Below are 16,527 nucleotides of genomic sequence, written 5' to 3' on the forward strand. Positions count from 1 at the left end.
TAATTTTTTTTTTTCTATAAAAGAAAGTGTGTTTTACGAAAACATTCAGTTCTAAGTTAATTTATATTTAAATTGGTGTGTAAAACATATTATTCAAATTATAATTTAATTTATAAGATTAATATTTAAAATTTATTTTTTTAAAAAAATAATATTTATAGTTATAAGTACGCAAGTGTCATGTAATTATTTTAAAAAAATAAATAAATATAAAATTTATATAAAAAAATTAATTTTTAATAATAAATTTTATTTTATTTTTTAAAATAACTGTATAATATTTACGTAATTTACGGTTACATATAATATTATTTTATTTACTTTTTATTTTTTAAATTAAATTGTGTTGGATAAATAATTTGTGTGAGACTGCACAAATTTAATTGCAAACCGCAGACACAAAACAAGGGTTACCCCAACACAAATATTACTAAAACATTTCTTCAATCATGAATTCCTGATACCCCAACCTTTCCTTCTTCCTCTTCGTATTGGGACAAGCCCAGAAAGAAAGGAATAAAGGTTGAATTTGCAGATCAAAATCAATTCAGTGCACGAAGAAACGAAGTGGGTTTCTTTGGTTCTCCGAAGAAATGGCGGGAGGAGTTTCTTCTTCTTCCATCATGGAGACTCTCTTCCAACGAACTCTGGAGGACCTGATCAAAGGCCTCCGCCTCCAACTCATCGGCGAGTCGGCCTTCGTCTCCAAGGCCATCGAAGAGATCCGCCGCGAGGTCAAGTCCACCGATCCCCACACCAAGTCCACCGCCCTCCAAAAGCTCTCCTACCTCGCCTCCCTTCACTTCCACGACATGTCCTGGGCCGCCTTCCATGTCGTCGAGGTCATGTCTTCCTCCCGCTTCTCCCACAAGAGGATCGGCTACCACGCCGCCTCTCTATCCTTCCACGACGACACCCCCGTCCTCCTCCTCATCACCAACCAGCTCCGCAAGGATCTCGCCAGCACCAACGAGTTCGAGGTAAGCCTCGCCCTCGAATGTCTCTCGAGAATTTCCACTCCTGATCTTGCTAGAGATTTAACCCCCGAAATATTCACTCTTTTGTCGACTACTAAAATTTTCGTTAGGAAGAAAGCCATTAGCGTCGTTTTGAGGGTGTTCGCCAAATACCCAGATGCCGTGAGACTTTGTTTTAAGCGTTTGGTTGAGAATTTAGATAGTTCGGACCCCCAGATTTTGGCTGCGGTTGTGGGGGTCTTTTGCGAGTTAGCTTCCCAAGACCCCGGATCGTATCTTCCGTTGGCACCCGAGTTTTATAGGATATTAGTCGATTCCAAGAATAATTGGGTCTTGATTAAGGTGTTGAAGATTTTCGCCAAGTTGGCTCCCTTTGAGCCAAGATTGGCGAAGAGGGTTGTTGAGCCCATATGCGACCATATGAGGAGGACGGGGGCAAAGTCATTGATGTTTGAGTGCATTAGGACTGTAATTAGTAGTTTCAGCGAATACGAATCTGCAGTGAAGCTTGCCGTAGTGAAAATTCGGGAATTGCTGGTTGATGATGACCCGAATCTTAAATATCTTGGATTGCAGGCACTTTCAGTTATTGCCCCAAAGCATTTATGGGCAGTGTTGGAGAACAAGGAGGTTGTGATTAAGTGGCTGAGTGATGAGGATCCTAATATCAAGCTTGAGTCCTTGCGTCTTGTGATGGCAATGGTTTCTGAGAGTAATGTTGTCGAAATTTCCAGGGTTTTGGTGAATTATTCTCTTAAATCTGACCCGGGATTTTGCAATGAGATTCTTGGATCCATTTTATGTACGTGTTCTAGAAATGTGTATGAGATTATTGTTGACTTTGATTGGTATGTTTCACTTCTTGGAGAAATGTCGAGGATTCCACATTGTCAAAAGGGGGATGAAATTGAGAATCAGCTAATTGATTTGGGTATGAGGGTCAAGGATGTTAGACCTGAGCTTCTTCGGGTTGCTCGTGGTCTGCTGATTGACCCTGCATTACTTGGTAACCCTTTCTTGCATAGGATATTAGCTGCGGCTGCTTGGGTATCAGGGGAGTATGTTGAGTTCTCAAGGAATCCATTTGAACTTATGGAGGCTCTGTTGCAACCTCGTACAAGTCTCTTGCCACCATCAGTAAGAGCAGTTTATATCCATTCTGCCTTTAAAGTCCTAATCTTTTGTCTGCACTCTTACATCTTGCAAAGTGAGAGTATTACATCTTCATTTCCTGATAATTTGGTGTTGGGGGTTTCAGAATTAGTGTTGAAAAAGAACATGCTAGAGGGTTCTGAGTTGACAACATGTGAAGCTCCTTCTGCTCATCGTAGTGAAGGCTTCAACCCAAGGAACCAGTCATATGAAGATCTTTCAATAAAAAATGGTGGGGATAGAACTATTAATCACGGCCAAACATCCACACCTGCTTTTTCAGAGAACATTTTCACATATGATTCTATTATTAACCTGATAAATCAAGTTGAATTGGCTCTGGGCCCGCTTACAGGAAGCCATGATGCAGAAGTATTTGAGAGAACACGGCATATATTATGTTTCATTGAGTTGATTAAAGGAGAAATAACTGAATGCTTAGTACAGAAGGGAAAAACACTGGAAAGTGAAGAAATGAAAGCTTCCAAAATCATCAAACTGATATCTGATGCCTTCTCCGAGGAGCTTGGTCCGGTCTCAGTTAGTGCTCAGCAAAGGGTTCCTATACCAGAAGGGTTACTACTTAAGGAGAATCTTGATGATTTGGAGACAATCTGTGCTGATTTTCAAGTACCTGAATCAAATTTATTTTCTCTTGGAAGTCCTTATTATGGGGAGGAGGTTGGTGTTTCTTCCTTTGGCCTACAGGACAAAGAAGAGTCAGAACCATCTAATGAGGCCACATCTCTGCTCACAGAACACCGTAAGCTACACGGATTATACTATCTAGCTTCAGAGAAAAATGAAATTGTAGGAAATGATTATCCACCTGCTAACGAGCCCAAGCTTCAGGTTAATCCTAATAATGATACAGAGGATCTGGTTAAGCTTACAGTGCAATCACTTGCTACCAACAAAAAGCCAAACCATGCAAAGACTAGGCCTGTAGTGGTGAAATTGGATGAAGGAGATTTAGTAACTGTTACAGCCAAAAGGCCAGAGACAAAGGATGATTTGGTCTCTGGTGCTGTGCGGGAAGTGCTTTTAGGAAGTGACACCCGAACTGCTACATCACAAAGTAATCCATCTGATAAGTCATCCAGTAAGAGAAAAGGGAAGGAAAAGATAAATGTTGATCGTTCCGAATTGAAAGAAAATCTGGGTGATTCAGAAAAGCCTAAACATGAAAATCCAAGTTCAAGAAAAAACAAACACCGTATTAGTGGGAAAGAGAGAAGGCATAAGAGTGCAGGAAAGATTGGTGAAGAAAGAGAAGAAAATGGTCAGAAAGGGATGCAAAAGAGTAGTCATCGGCACGCTAGGCACAAAGCTCCGCATAGATCTGATGCACCCTTGAATGTGGTTTCACAAACACCTGTAATCCCAGATTTTCTTTTGTAGCATTAAAGATCATGACTCATTATCTTGCCATCAGATGCCACAGAGAACTTTATTGTCCCCTGTATTCGATTGCTTTGTATGATAAGGTGAGTTCTTTATAGATTTTACAAACTTTGTTGTCTGGTGAGGGCTCGCAATTGTCTTAAGTATGTGGAATTGGTTTTCCCATCTTACACAAAATGAATCTCATCAAATTAAAATTTCAGATGTAAGGTTGCTTCGCTCCTGTATAACAGTAGTGTGGAAGCTTTCTTTATGAGCTTTTAACTTCTTGAGTTTCTTTGTCATTATGCTTATAGTTTGAGGTGCTCTTGTAATTCTTGTTTGTTTTGCTGATGAGGTACTTGTTATTATTTATTTTTATGATTGCTTAATTCAGAGAAAGAGGAGGGAGAGAAAGAGAGATGAGATAATAAATGATAAGTTCAATTTCAAATTCTTGCTTTGCTTTCCTGATGAGGCCTAACCCCAAACTTTTACTTGCCTGTATTGAACTGTAATCTTTGTTTCTCTCCCTTTTATTTTGATCAATTAGTTTGGAAAATGGTTTCAAATAGTTAACCCAATCACTAGGGGTTAAGGCATGGTTGGATAAAGTTGACTTGGACCCAGTTTTCTGCTTGCTTTTTTTGTCTTTTGTTTTTTCAGTGGGGTTGTTTACCGCATAGGGTGCAGCACATCTAGCTAGAGTCTGGATTTGAAATCACAGTATGTTTTAACAAGGCATAACTAACAGGGATATTCCTGCCTTCAGATGGATGCATGTCGGATCTGGAATTATAGCTTACTGAATTTTGTTATGACATAGCTTTCAAACTAAACTTGTCCATACTCCTCCGACTTTTTTAGAAGAGTAATGTTAGGTGCAAACTTCGTGCAAGTTCTTTGTAAAAAAGTGACTCCCACTAATAAAATATATATATATATATATATATATATATATATATATATTTATACTTTTTCAAAGTGGGATCCGCTTTTTTATAAAGGTTTGTGCAAGACTTATTTATTTGAGACTTGTTCAAATCATTTCTCTTGTTAGAAATGCATAACATAAATCACTTCAAATACACAACAGAATGGAGACGGCAAATGTCCTCTTACAACATATACAATGCTTAGAATTGAAAAATAACAAACGAAAAATGGAATGAAAGTTTATTCCGGACTCATGTCTCACTGTAGAGTTGAGGAAGGAACTACCGTATAGGTTGGTTTTTGCCAGTATGGATTACGATATTGCGTCTAAAAGGCGCAACAAGTAATTTAGCAGTGGACTTGAATGTTTCCAAGCGTTTGGAAGATCTTTCCATGCATTCATCCTCTGTATCCTAAAGAAAGGGAGCAAAAGAAAATTTTCATAGCAAAACAGAGGATAGGTAACTGACTCTTGGAGCGGAAAGAAATTCCTTGGGGATGCTACCGAGTTAGGTGGCGCTTGGGTACCATGTGCGTCGAAAATGGTGCATGAGCTATTTGAAAGGAGAACGGTTTTAGTCATAAGGAGATTTCATAAAAGTAAATTCATAAATTGATGTGTTTTGATTTTGTACATTAGATTATAAAGTTATTTTTCATTATAAAGTAGATCTAATTTATCCTATAAAGTCATGTCAGTTTATGAAATTATTTTTGTAAAATATCTTTTTAACTGTAGCACTTCAAGGGATATGGTAGATTAAAGGTGGTCATACCATTATAAGTTCGCATGAAAGATGGTGGTGGGAATTGGAAGGCAGCATATAGTGTGTATTTTCTTTGAGCCAAAAAGGCGGTCACTCAATTTGAGAGACCCTCCGAACACCCGTTACACTTGGGAGAGAGTGATCTCTCCCTATACTCCTTTATCATTATCCCTCCATTCTTTTACTGTCGACATCATTTTTCTCTCTACTTATCCTCCATGCTTCCCATTTTCTTCAATCAATCGAGATTCATTAGAGCTACCCAGCTTCCATTTCTCATCAATCCACAGGGTCACCACCATTGGAATCCTTTCTGCCAATCTACCTAAAACTCTCGCACATAGCATCTTTTGCCTCATGTGCAGCACACATGCCTCTGCATGGGTGCATGTGAACCCAAAATGTTGCTATCTTTGGCGTGATCTAAACTATTTTTGCTGCACCACCTCCATTTCTCTTCACTCTTATGGTTCGGGTTTTTTCAAAGACTTTGGAGCTGGATTTGTTCTACTCTACCGCCTATACACACCACTCTGGAAGACTACTAACATCCCTGCAGTCCACCCACCCACTTCGCCCATATTCTCCTTTTGATCGGCGGATGTCCTATTTTGTATATATATTTTATTTCTTTTAGGAAACGTGACAAATAGAAATAGAAGAATTATAGACATAAAATTATTATATAAAATTAAATTTATAAATTGATATAATTTTATATTTATTTTATAATAAAAATAAGTTTACAATTTAATATATCATATCAAATCACGTTATTTTATGAGTTTACTTTTATGTAATTTTTTTATAGTTAAAATATTTCTCATTTAGAAAATGATAAACACATAATTATTTTTATAACTATATTTTTAATGATGGACATTTTTACGAAATAACTTATAAACATAGTATTATTTAATATAAATATCTTCATTTTAAAACATGGTTATATAAATAGTTGTCAAAAAGGGCATGCATGTAACATTACTCTAAATATTTTATACTTTTTTGATCTTATATATATATATATATATCACCCAAAAATAATAAATCTATATTAAATCTATATTTTCATCAGGTGGGGTTGAGATGTAGGGCCGCAATCTTCCAACATCTCGGGTAATAAAAATAATAAATATTGTCAAATTGTAAAGCTATTAATGAAAATTATAAATTATGGTTTGAAATCACTTGAGTTAGCCGCCGTATTAATATATAAAATATTTTATTTGTTAGTATATATATTATATAATTATATAATATATAAATATAATTTTCAAAATAAACACCTTGTTCTTGTAAAATTACATTGTTTATTTGTGCATTAAATTATCATAATTAAATTTAAAAATAATCTTAAAGGTCATTTGATCATCATTAAGCAAGCTGACAATTTAAAAGTTCGAAAAAATTCATTTAAAATTTTTTTTTCCATATATATATACACTAATTAAAAGGCCACATCCAGATTATTAAAATCAAATTATGAACAGAGTAAAAAAACAGAATTTAAAATTAACATTTTTTTAAACAGATGCGCCAATCTCTCTCTCTCTCTCTCTCTCTCTCTCTCTCTCTCTCTCATGCGATGAAGAACAAACTTGTACAAAATTCATCAGCAATTTCTTAACACCCAAAACTGCAATTCAATGCTCAAATGGCACATCTGCAAAACCTTGTCACCTGTTTCTTATCTTTTGCTCCGGTTTAGCCCTCGGACTTACTCTTTCTACCTGAGGGAATTCTCCTTCAACCTGAAACTCAACCAGCTTCTTCTTCCAATATCTCCTAAAATGTCATCATCTTCTCCTTTCCTCTCATTCAAAACTGCCAACATGAATCTCAGCAGCCGATTTGGGTTGACAGAGTTTTTGAAACCGCCCCACGTTATTATGCACGACATGGAAGACGAAGAGCTGCTTTGGAGGGCTTCGATGGTTCCTAGGATTCTTGAGTACCCATTCAAGCGCACCCCAAAAGTCGCATTCATGTTTTAGACTAAAGGGCCTGTGCTGTTGGCTCCACTCTGGGAGCTGTTCTTTAAAGGGGTACATGAAGGTCTGTATTCTATATATGTGCACCCAAATCCTTCTTTCAATGGAAGAGTGCCCCAAGGTTCTGAAGTTAAGCTCAACATAAAAATGTCCTAATTGAGTCAAACGCGAGCAGCTAAAAAGTTGAGTAGAGTCTGAAGTTAATCTGGGTACAATCAAAACCCGATTACAATCCTAGTTGTGTTTGTTCAACAAAATGCAAATAGAAGTTAAACATCGTAATTTGATTGAAGCAGTCGTGAAACACACGAGATATAAAGTCTACCAAGTAAACACATCAATTTCCGTTCAAAATCTTGATGGGTTCTATCCAAACAGATTTTATCTGTATCCAAAAAAATGAAGTCAAGTGTCTAAACAGACTAATCTATCGAGAAATTTCCAGAGACCACATTAAAAGACGACGTGGGGAACAAATAATTTGAGACTTTGGCCCCTTGGAGAAAATTATGCTGTCTTGAAGACCTCTCTGCGTTACGAAATCTGCAGAAATGATAGCCGTCTGTCTTATGAAGAGGGTCTCTGACACGCAGCAAAGAGCTGACAACTAATAAAAGCCATCACCAGTGAAGTGAACAGTTCAAAGCCGACCACCTTTGGTAAGTGCCAGCCCAATCCTCGCCTCAGATAGCTGCAAAAGAAGAGAAAAATATAACAGAATGAATGAATGACTTAAAAACAGTGAGTTTTGCAATGGAGCAATCATACTGATCGGTAATTAAAATATATGATTATTAAAAGTTTCAAGTGTTTTAATTACAATCAAGGCTAAAAAAATCTTGTCAAGTAGTAATGGTTCTATTGTAGTTGGAACTATTAGGACAAACACCCCCATGCGCTTTGCCTCATTTTGCTTTTAAAATCCCATTTTCAACCTTTCGACTATGAACTTTGGTCCTATACAAACCAAGATTGTTACTGTCTCTGTTAAGGTTTTAATTTTTTTTTTCTCTACAATTATAACCTCAGTTTCTCTCTCCTCTTTCTGCACCATCTCCATCTCTCCCCTCTCTAACTTGCATTCCCTCTCTCAAACTCCATGGCCATGGCCATTGAGGGACCTCTTTGGCATGGTCATGGAGGTTGGTTCCTGTGGCCATGGAGATTGAGAGAGAAAAGTACAGAGTAGAGATAGGAGACAAACTAGAGTATGGATAGAATGACAACATTTTCCATTTGAAATGTTGATGGAACGAGTAACAAAGTCTTCAATAAAAGAGGATCATGGCTCAAGTTTTTAAATCATAATAAATAAATAAAAAAACTGCGGTCTTAAAATCAAAATGAAGTAAAACACGGATTATTTATCCAAATTTCCTTTATAGTTGGGAAAAATATAAACCAACTTCTACATAAGGCAGCACTAGGAAATTTGAGAAGCAGACCTTGTAATAGATGGCATGGTTGCCACTATCCCTGCACATGCGTATATTATGGGAATCAGAGTCCTGGGTTTATTTTTCCGGAGCCATATCAAAGAACCCAATGCGGCTAGGGATATACTCAACACCTGAATTCAGAAAAAGGAAGCAAAATATCAATAAGGACACAAACAATAATGAATTTCCACAGAAAAATTAACTTAACATGCATATTAAAAATTAAAAAATTATAACAGCCAAGTTTCCAAATCAACAGAATGGCCTATGGATAATCCTTTGAAATCTGATAAACATTCATTACGTGAATCTTCAGATTATCAAAATGGGTATTATTTGTTCAAGACCACTTGGAACTAAGGACATTGTCCAAAGCTGCAACCACCAAAAAAAAAAAAAAAAAGAAGATAAACAAGAAGAAATAGATATACCAGATTTGCATTTGCTTCAATGCCTTGCAAAACGTAATCCCATGTAAATTCTAGTCCTCGAGCACCCACCCAAAGCGGTGCCAGTCTATGCAGAACAGAATCAGCAAAAGCCCACCCTAACAACAGAAGAAAAGGCGTCATAACCCTCACATATGTGGTTGCAGAAAAGAGATTATAAAGATGAAAAGTACTTGAAAGTTGATCCAGACCACTGGTCTCTCAAACATATTATTTTAATGTCTTACTCACCAAGTCCAACAGCTTGAAATTTATGATTCTGAGAAATGTTCCTGTGAGTCAACTGAGTCAAGGCAAAGTAAAGGCCAGCAACATCTATAAAACCAATGAGAGCTTTCAATAGTTCCTGAAGACAAAAGGTACTATTTATTAAGGTTAGCAACTCAAATTCAATATGAAAACAAATGACTGCATTGAATTTAAATATCAAAACATTATGCTGGAGCTTTATTTTACTCTCACTTGTCCAAAGAGCAATTAAGAGCTGTCAATTGTGCAATAATCTGATAGAAAGGCATCCAAAGCCAGCACTTGTAACCACTTGACATGGTTTAAGATATTGTAAGAGGTTTGTCAAATGTCAGCTTATGACTACCCAAAACAGAATACCTAACAAGCATTGAGTATATAATATTACCATGCTATATGCTTTCCATCTTCAATATTAGCATGTTTCAATGTCTGATCTAGACCCTCAAGCACCATAGACAAGTATATCTTTCAAAACTAGGTATCCTCTAAATATATGCTGCAGATGTTTGGTTTAGCTAATTTAAGACACTAGTCAACTTGAATTTGAGCAATTCCAGCTTGTTCTTCCCCCACACACCTACACCAAAAGCTAAGATAGGTACGAGATTATTTAATCCATGTAAAGCCAAAAATAACAGAGAAAACCCAAGAGATCCACCAAGATTTTAATTTTTTCTTCAATAAGTGGGTGACATGAGCAGCCTTTGAGATAGAACCTTCAAAATTGTATATTTCATAATTTGTAATATTATGGAGTTTACATCCCTTCCCCCAAGCACTCACGAAAAGAAAATCTTATCCTTTCTATCTATGTAACCTAGACTGTTACAACTTCTCTACATTCTTAGAGCTGCTTTTAGTACCAATACCAAAATTGCAGTATTCTTCACTCAACAGAAGATTTCTCCGTATTAGCATGAATGACGGTCCTAGAGTACAAAGAATAGTAGCTACCAACACACATATGGAGGTGGAAAAGGATTGGGTCGAAATAGTAAGTGTCTTCCTTTAAGAATAGAAGTTGTGGTGTTGACATATTGGAACTCGACATCATTAGAGAAATCTGTGAGCCTTTTCTTCAATATATACAGCAATAGTATTCTTCAAGTCATGCGAAGTACACTAATGCAAGCAATTCATAAGCCAAAAGACAAAAGTACCTGATATGGATCAAAGCTATCGTTCTCTGATACCTTTAGGAAAGTTGCCAGGCAAACAAGCTGCCAACATATTTACAGCCAAAAGAAAAGGTGGGTAAAGGCATAAACAGAAGACAGATAATTAGAGGGAAAAATCCCAGGAAAGCAAAACAAACATATGGTAGAACCAGGGATGCAACTTGAAGGGTGTTATCCAATTCAGAGTTTTGTTTATAGCAATGTCGACAAACCTTTACTAAAGCTGTTCCGAGATAGACAAGAGCTGCTTTAACAGAGGTACCTAGTGTATCGTATTCGGATCTGCACATGTACACTAGTTACTACTGCAAAACCAATTTATATATTGATATAGCAGATAAATCACATAAATCACATAACAAAGATCCCTCTATGTCCAATAAATTGTTCCAACATATAAAAGTTTCAGCAACATTCATATTGATAATTCACTTATTAATTCGCTTGTTTCTGCAAGCCTGGCGTGTCAACACACCACTTGTGTTCAATTCACTTATTACATAGGAAATTTCTAAAAAAGTGTTCTTCATACACAGGGAAACACCAACGGTGCATAAACAGATCGAGTGTCTAATAAGTTAGGGTTTCCGTTACAAGATAGCAATCCGAAGTCAATGAACATAAATTTGAGCCTCGGAAATGTAACAAATGGGAAATCATGAGAGCAATGGGGGAAAATTACAGATATATATTCTAACAAAACATGAAGAAAAACAGAAGAAAAGAAGAAGCGAAACTCACAAGGGAGTGGCAGAGTAGTAAACGGCATGGGGGCCGAATGTGAGGATTGCACAATTGAAGAAATGAAAAACCGTCATTCTTTCTCTCTTCTCTCTCGCTCACTCTCTCAGCAAGTCCGGAGCGAGATCAAGCGGGTTAGGCAACCCAAGCACAAAAGGAAGGAAGGAAGGAAGGGGAGAGAGAGAGAGCAGATGGGCTTGAAAGTCCACTTGATATGGCAAGACCCAATAAACTGAATCCAGCTGTGTTTGCCTGTCTAGGCTTTGTTAAAGAGGCTTGGGGCTTGGTTTTGGTTTGGAATATAAAAAGACAAGAAGGCTTAGCCCAATAAAAGAGGGCCCAAATAAAAATACCATTTGATACTGGTCAGATAAAACTCAAATTGCTAATCTCAAATTCACCAAATCTCAATGGGAGTATACATTTTCTTTATCTGCCTTAAAATCCCAAACATGATTGCCAAAACAAAAAACCAACGAAAAAAGAGCATTGAAGAGTAATCATCAGAAAATTTTGTCACATCTATCGTAGTTAGGAGAAGATTATAATTTTAGGAGTTCTTATGCAATTCTTAGGCCTGTTTAAATTCGTAAAGTGTTTCATTTTATCTCATCTCATCATTACAACTTTTTCAAATCTCAAAACATTAATAATGTTAAAAAATAATATTCTAATAATATTTTATTCAACTTTTATTTTTATCTAAAACCATCTTATCTCTGAATCCAAACCAGCCAATGGTTTTCCGACCACATGCAACTAGAGAAATAATCTCGGGTGATCCAAATAAAGGACGCCTCCAGTGTTTAAGTTAGAAAAAAAAGTTGTGATCTCTTTACGCATAATGATTTGTAGTGCATACCTAGGGTATGTTCATGATAATGCAAGGCGCCACACATGGTGAAGCCTTCCTCGAGGATAAGCTACTAATGAAGTTGATAGTGTCTTGCCATTGAAGGTATCTCTATTGGACTTATTTTACTGGCGTAAACCTCTACTGAGATATGTCTTGTCGATTAAGGTTTTTTTGCCCACCACGATGGCTCCTTGCATTATCTTATGATCCTAAACGATGCATTTTACTTATTTTCAACCTTTCGTCACTTTATATCATGTGAACTTCTTGTGATTGTTCCTTTGGTTGCCTAACGGCCTTTCCTCACTCACATCGTACACTTCTGCCTAACTAGGAGAATTATTTTTAGAGAAGTACTAGATCTATAAAAATATCTTATAAAAGTAAATTAACAAATACGAGGATTAATCACAGAGAATTACAAGATCCACAAAGATATGATTTTATAAACTGACGTGATTTAATATAATGCATTTTACGATAAATAAAAATTTACAATTTAACGTATCGTATTAAGTTACATTAAATTAGAAGTTTTACCTCTGTAAAATTTCTTTATAGACGAAACATTTCTTTCTTCCTATTTGTGTCTATGCTGCGACATATGAAGTATATACTTGTTTGGCACTAAAACTTGCCAGCAATCAACTTCAAAAATTCCTGATTTCCCAATCTGATCGATCTGCATCTTTATCTATACTATTCTTTATCAGTCATATTAAGGTTGTTGACCTAACATTTTTTATTCTTTGGTAAGAATATGACACAACCATGTGTACTGTCTTCCAATTTCCAATTTGTAAGCTTCTCTTGTATTTTCTGAATTAATCCACCAAATTGAGACTCCCATAAAGGGAAAAAAAAAACACAATTCTTTGAGTAGATCAATTGCACTCATGACCACCTTATCATAAAAGCATGCTATTTAGAAAAAAAAAAAAAAAAAAACATTATTCTTGTTCTTGGTCTAGTTTTTAATTCAAGGAACTTCATGATCAAGAGGTAACAGACAGAATATTTTACAAATAAACACTTAGATCTAAGAGAAGATACAAAATGACTTCCAATATTATATATACTGATCAGTGACAGCCTCATTTTATAAGTATTTTCTTTTTTAATTTGAATTTTAAACTTCAAAGTTTAAAATTTTCATAATTTTTCAGTAGCTAACACATCATCACATATAATTATGTAAGTAAAATTCTAAGTATAAAAATAACATTTTCATTTTTTTTATTTATCCCTTAATAATTCGCTACTCTTTATGTCGTTTTCATAACTATTAATCTACGTACGCTTAGAACAATACATAAACAGCAATTTTTTTTGTTCTTTTCATACGTGAGATCAACTAGAACAAACATCATATCATAAAATAGAGAACAATAGTTAAAAAACATGAAAAATTAGCTTAATTTCTAGTCAATTTAGCATGAAAGTTCAAACCACATACGACATGTAAGAAGCTTATAATTCCTCTCTTCCTTACGTATGAACCGAAAATGGGGAATAATTTTGATGGATGTGGACATCTAAGGTTTCAGGTTTTCTTGCATATTCATTGCCGATGAGACTGACTGATCACAACTTGAAAGGCTTGAAAGTAGAGTGCAAGTATTCTTTGTATCACTGTTTGAAAATGTCAGAGAAGAGAAAAGCAATCAATACAAATATTGGAGAGACAACATTAATGGGAAAGAAATAATAATTGTACGTACCCATCTCGTGGTCCATACGACAACCATGGGAAAAATAATAGAGAGACAGTTTGACGAGTATATTTGAACACACACTTCTCTGCAGATAAAGGAGAGGTGAAAGAAAAGAAACAAAAGCATGCAGATCAAAAAGAAAAAGATTACAAAGTGAAAAAGAAAAAAAGGGAAAAAGGGAAAAAAGTTGAGAGCGAAAGCTATGGGGATGGGTACTATTACAAGATCATGACAACGCCATCAGCTTTGAAAGTTTTGGAAAATTGCATGAGAAAATTATAGAAAACGAGAAATATGAATAAAAAGTAAAAGAAAGAAAGATCAATGATAAAAACAAAGAGCGGGATTCACGCGTTTTATATAAAACAGACAAATTCTTTTACTGTTTATTGCACTGTTCAAGTCTGTGAATTCTTTTCGTTGGTTGTAAGAAAACAGAATGCTTTGTAGGCATAGTTTTTCACAAGTGCATCGAAAAGAAAATTGGACCGTTATTATTATTTTTTACTATAAAAATGATTATTTTTTTGTTAAAATAGACTTATTTTAATAGGTAATAGTTAATTTTGTAAGAAATAAACAATAATAACTGTCAAGTTTTCTTGTAGTGACATAGGTATGTACGCTCGTTTACATCGAATAATTTAAGAAAAAAATTCTCTAATTCTGTGGTTTTTTGAAATTATTTACACTTAAGAGGATTCGAATTTTATATCTGGAGAGATCACACTACTAAAATTAAGGGCATGTTTGGGGTTGCGGTAGGAATATTAAAAGTTACTTAAATATTCTTAAAAGCTCTTTAATAAAAAAATTAGATCGTTTGGGTATTACATATTAAAATATTTTTAATCTCAAATAAGTTAAAAAATACGTTTGAGTGTTTTTTTAGATAATGCAGAACGTAATTCGAATTTTAAAAAGACTGTCAATAGACGAAAATATCCATACAACTTTAAAATAATTACAACTTTCAAACTTTTAAAGATATGATCATAACTTTTAAAAATTCAAATAATCGTCATTTTTACTTCAAAAAATATTTTTTTTTTAATTTATTTTCAAACAAAAGTAACATTCTTGAAAATATTTTAAACATATAATTATTAAATAGTAAATAATTTTTTAATAATATAATTTATTATTTAAATTATAAGTCATAACTCTTAAAATTATAAGATATATTTTTCATCGTAATCTTAAATATGCACAAAGACTTTTACTGTATGAGCTAACCTAGAAATCGATATTTTGAGTCTATCCCATTTTTAAATTTTTTTTAATTATATGAGCTGTTGCGGCTATGTGGAGACATCTTGCAGAGATTTTTCACTCTCTCCTTTTATATTTATATTTGTAGATTTTAATAAAATCTTAGAAAAGCTACAAATTTTAGTGGTAAGTATGGTGATAATATCATCGTTTACCCTAGCTAGGAGATAAAGTTTTCTACTTTTTTTTCCATCCTTCTCTGCCAAATGCTCTGATGACTAGATAAGCTCTGAAAACCAAAAAAAGGAAATGATTGTACGGCCAGCTGATTTCAGTGACCACTTTGAAATTCTCAACAACTGGTTCCAGGCAAATAATGACCATCTGCCTCTCAGTGGCCCGACTTTGATGTTTATTAACAAATTCATTTTAAAAGTTTATATTTCTCTAAGAGAAATAAGGTAATTCTTATAGTTGAGCCTGTCATTCAGGCCATTGTTTTTTTTTTAATATATTTAAATATTTTTAAAAAATAAAAAATATATCAATATATTTAAAATTACTTCCTTAATCATTAAATTAAAAAAAAAAATTTATTGAGCGATATACTTGTACAGTACATCTTAGGCATCATAGTAACTTTTTCAAAAAAAAAATATTCTAGTCATAAAGTTATTATATAAAAATAATTTTATAAATTGATGTAATTTGATGTAATTTGTTAGATTATAAAATTACTTTTATCATAAAATAGATGTAATAGATCATATAAAATTAAGTCATTTTGTAAAATTATTTTTATATAATCTTTTTGTAGCTCTAGCATTTCTCTCTATCCAAATAGGTTAATTACGTGTATAGTTAAAATTTGAACTCAAGACGTCTATTTTGATATTATGTAAAATTATTATTTATTTTAAAAAATTAAACAGATAATAAAATAAATTTTATATCTTAACATAAATAAAAAGCTCTAAGCAATATGGCTGATTTTATTTTTTGAGCAATATTACGTCTGCCTAAAAATGTAAACCAATTTGTTCTTTGTCATACTGAAGATCATCACAGTACTTTCTCAGGCTTTTTATTAACATTATTAGGCCTTTTTCCAAGCCTTATCGTATCACTGTCTTTTTTTTTTTTTTCCTTAAAAGAAAAATGAAAATGATGGTACGTCGTTTGAATTTATTTTTTTATTTTGACTATTTATGTATCTAATTTTTTTTAATTTTTTTTCTTTATTTAAAGATTTAAAAAGAAATTTTTAGTGTATTAATATATTTTTTTATTTTTTAAAAATGTTTAAAAAAAATTATACTAGTAGAAAGGCACCGCTTTCAAAGTTGGGCGGACGACCACCACCCAAAAGAAAAGGAAAAATATAGTTACAAGTATAATTGTGTACTAATATGATGTGATTGGTAAAAAAATAAATTTTATTGAAAACAATATTAATTTAAATTTTAAATATGAATA

At 34.1% G+C, this 16,527-nt stretch overlaps 2 protein-coding genes across 2 annotated transcripts; one reads left to right on the forward strand and one right to left on the reverse strand.

Moving 5' to 3' along the window:
• Nucleotides 1–392: 392 nt before the first annotated feature.
• LOC122299296 (AP-3 complex subunit delta-like) lies at nucleotides 393–3,805 on the forward strand. Its single transcript, XM_043109449.1, has one exon. The coding sequence runs from the start codon at nucleotides 594–596 to the stop codon at nucleotides 3,528–3,530; it is 2,937 nt and encodes a 978-aa protein (XP_042965383.1). The 5' UTR covers nucleotides 393–593; the 3' UTR covers nucleotides 3,531–3,805.
• A 3,667-nt stretch (nucleotides 3,806–7,472) lies between these two features.
• LOC122299930 (transmembrane protein 147-like) lies at nucleotides 7,473–11,438 on the reverse strand. The gene is made up of 7 exons (XM_043110416.1): nucleotides 11,269–11,438; nucleotides 10,740–10,809; nucleotides 10,510–10,569; nucleotides 9,329–9,443; nucleotides 9,080–9,195; nucleotides 8,655–8,779; nucleotides 7,473–7,900 (listed from the first exon to the last, which is right to left on the reverse strand). Exons 1-7 carry the CDS (start codon nucleotides 11,343–11,345, stop codon nucleotides 7,777–7,779), a joined length of 687 nt encoding a protein of 228 aa, XP_042966350.1. The 5' UTR covers nucleotides 11,346–11,438; the 3' UTR covers nucleotides 7,473–7,776.
• Between the last annotated feature and the right edge of the window lie 5,089 nt (nucleotides 11,439–16,527).

Source organism: Carya illinoinensis, chromosome 16 (assembly GCF_018687715.1).
Source record: "Carya illinoinensis cultivar Pawnee chromosome 16, C.illinoinensisPawnee_v1, whole genome shotgun sequence".
In the NCBI taxonomy this organism is placed as follows: domain Eukaryota; kingdom Viridiplantae; phylum Streptophyta; class Magnoliopsida; order Fagales; family Juglandaceae; genus Carya; species Carya illinoinensis.

Excerpts from the sequence above, each read along its gene's own strand:
- LOC122299296 (XM_043109449.1), top strand. The coding sequence starts at position 594 with ATGGCGGGAGGAGTTTCTTCTTCTTCCATCATGGAGACTCTCTTCCAA.
- LOC122299930 (XM_043110416.1), bottom strand. The coding sequence starts at position 11,345 with ATGACGGTTTTTCATTTCTTCAATTGTGCAATCCTCACATTCGGCCCC. Across the intron at positions 9,444-10,509 it reads ATAGCTTTGATCCATATCAG|GAACTATTGAAAGCTCTCAT; the intron begins GTACTTTTGTCT and ends TTTTGTCTTCAG. Across the intron at positions 9,196-9,328 it reads ATTTCAAGCTGTTGGACTTG|GGTGGGCTTTTGCTGATTCT; the intron begins GTGAGTAAGACA and ends TTCTGTTGTTAG.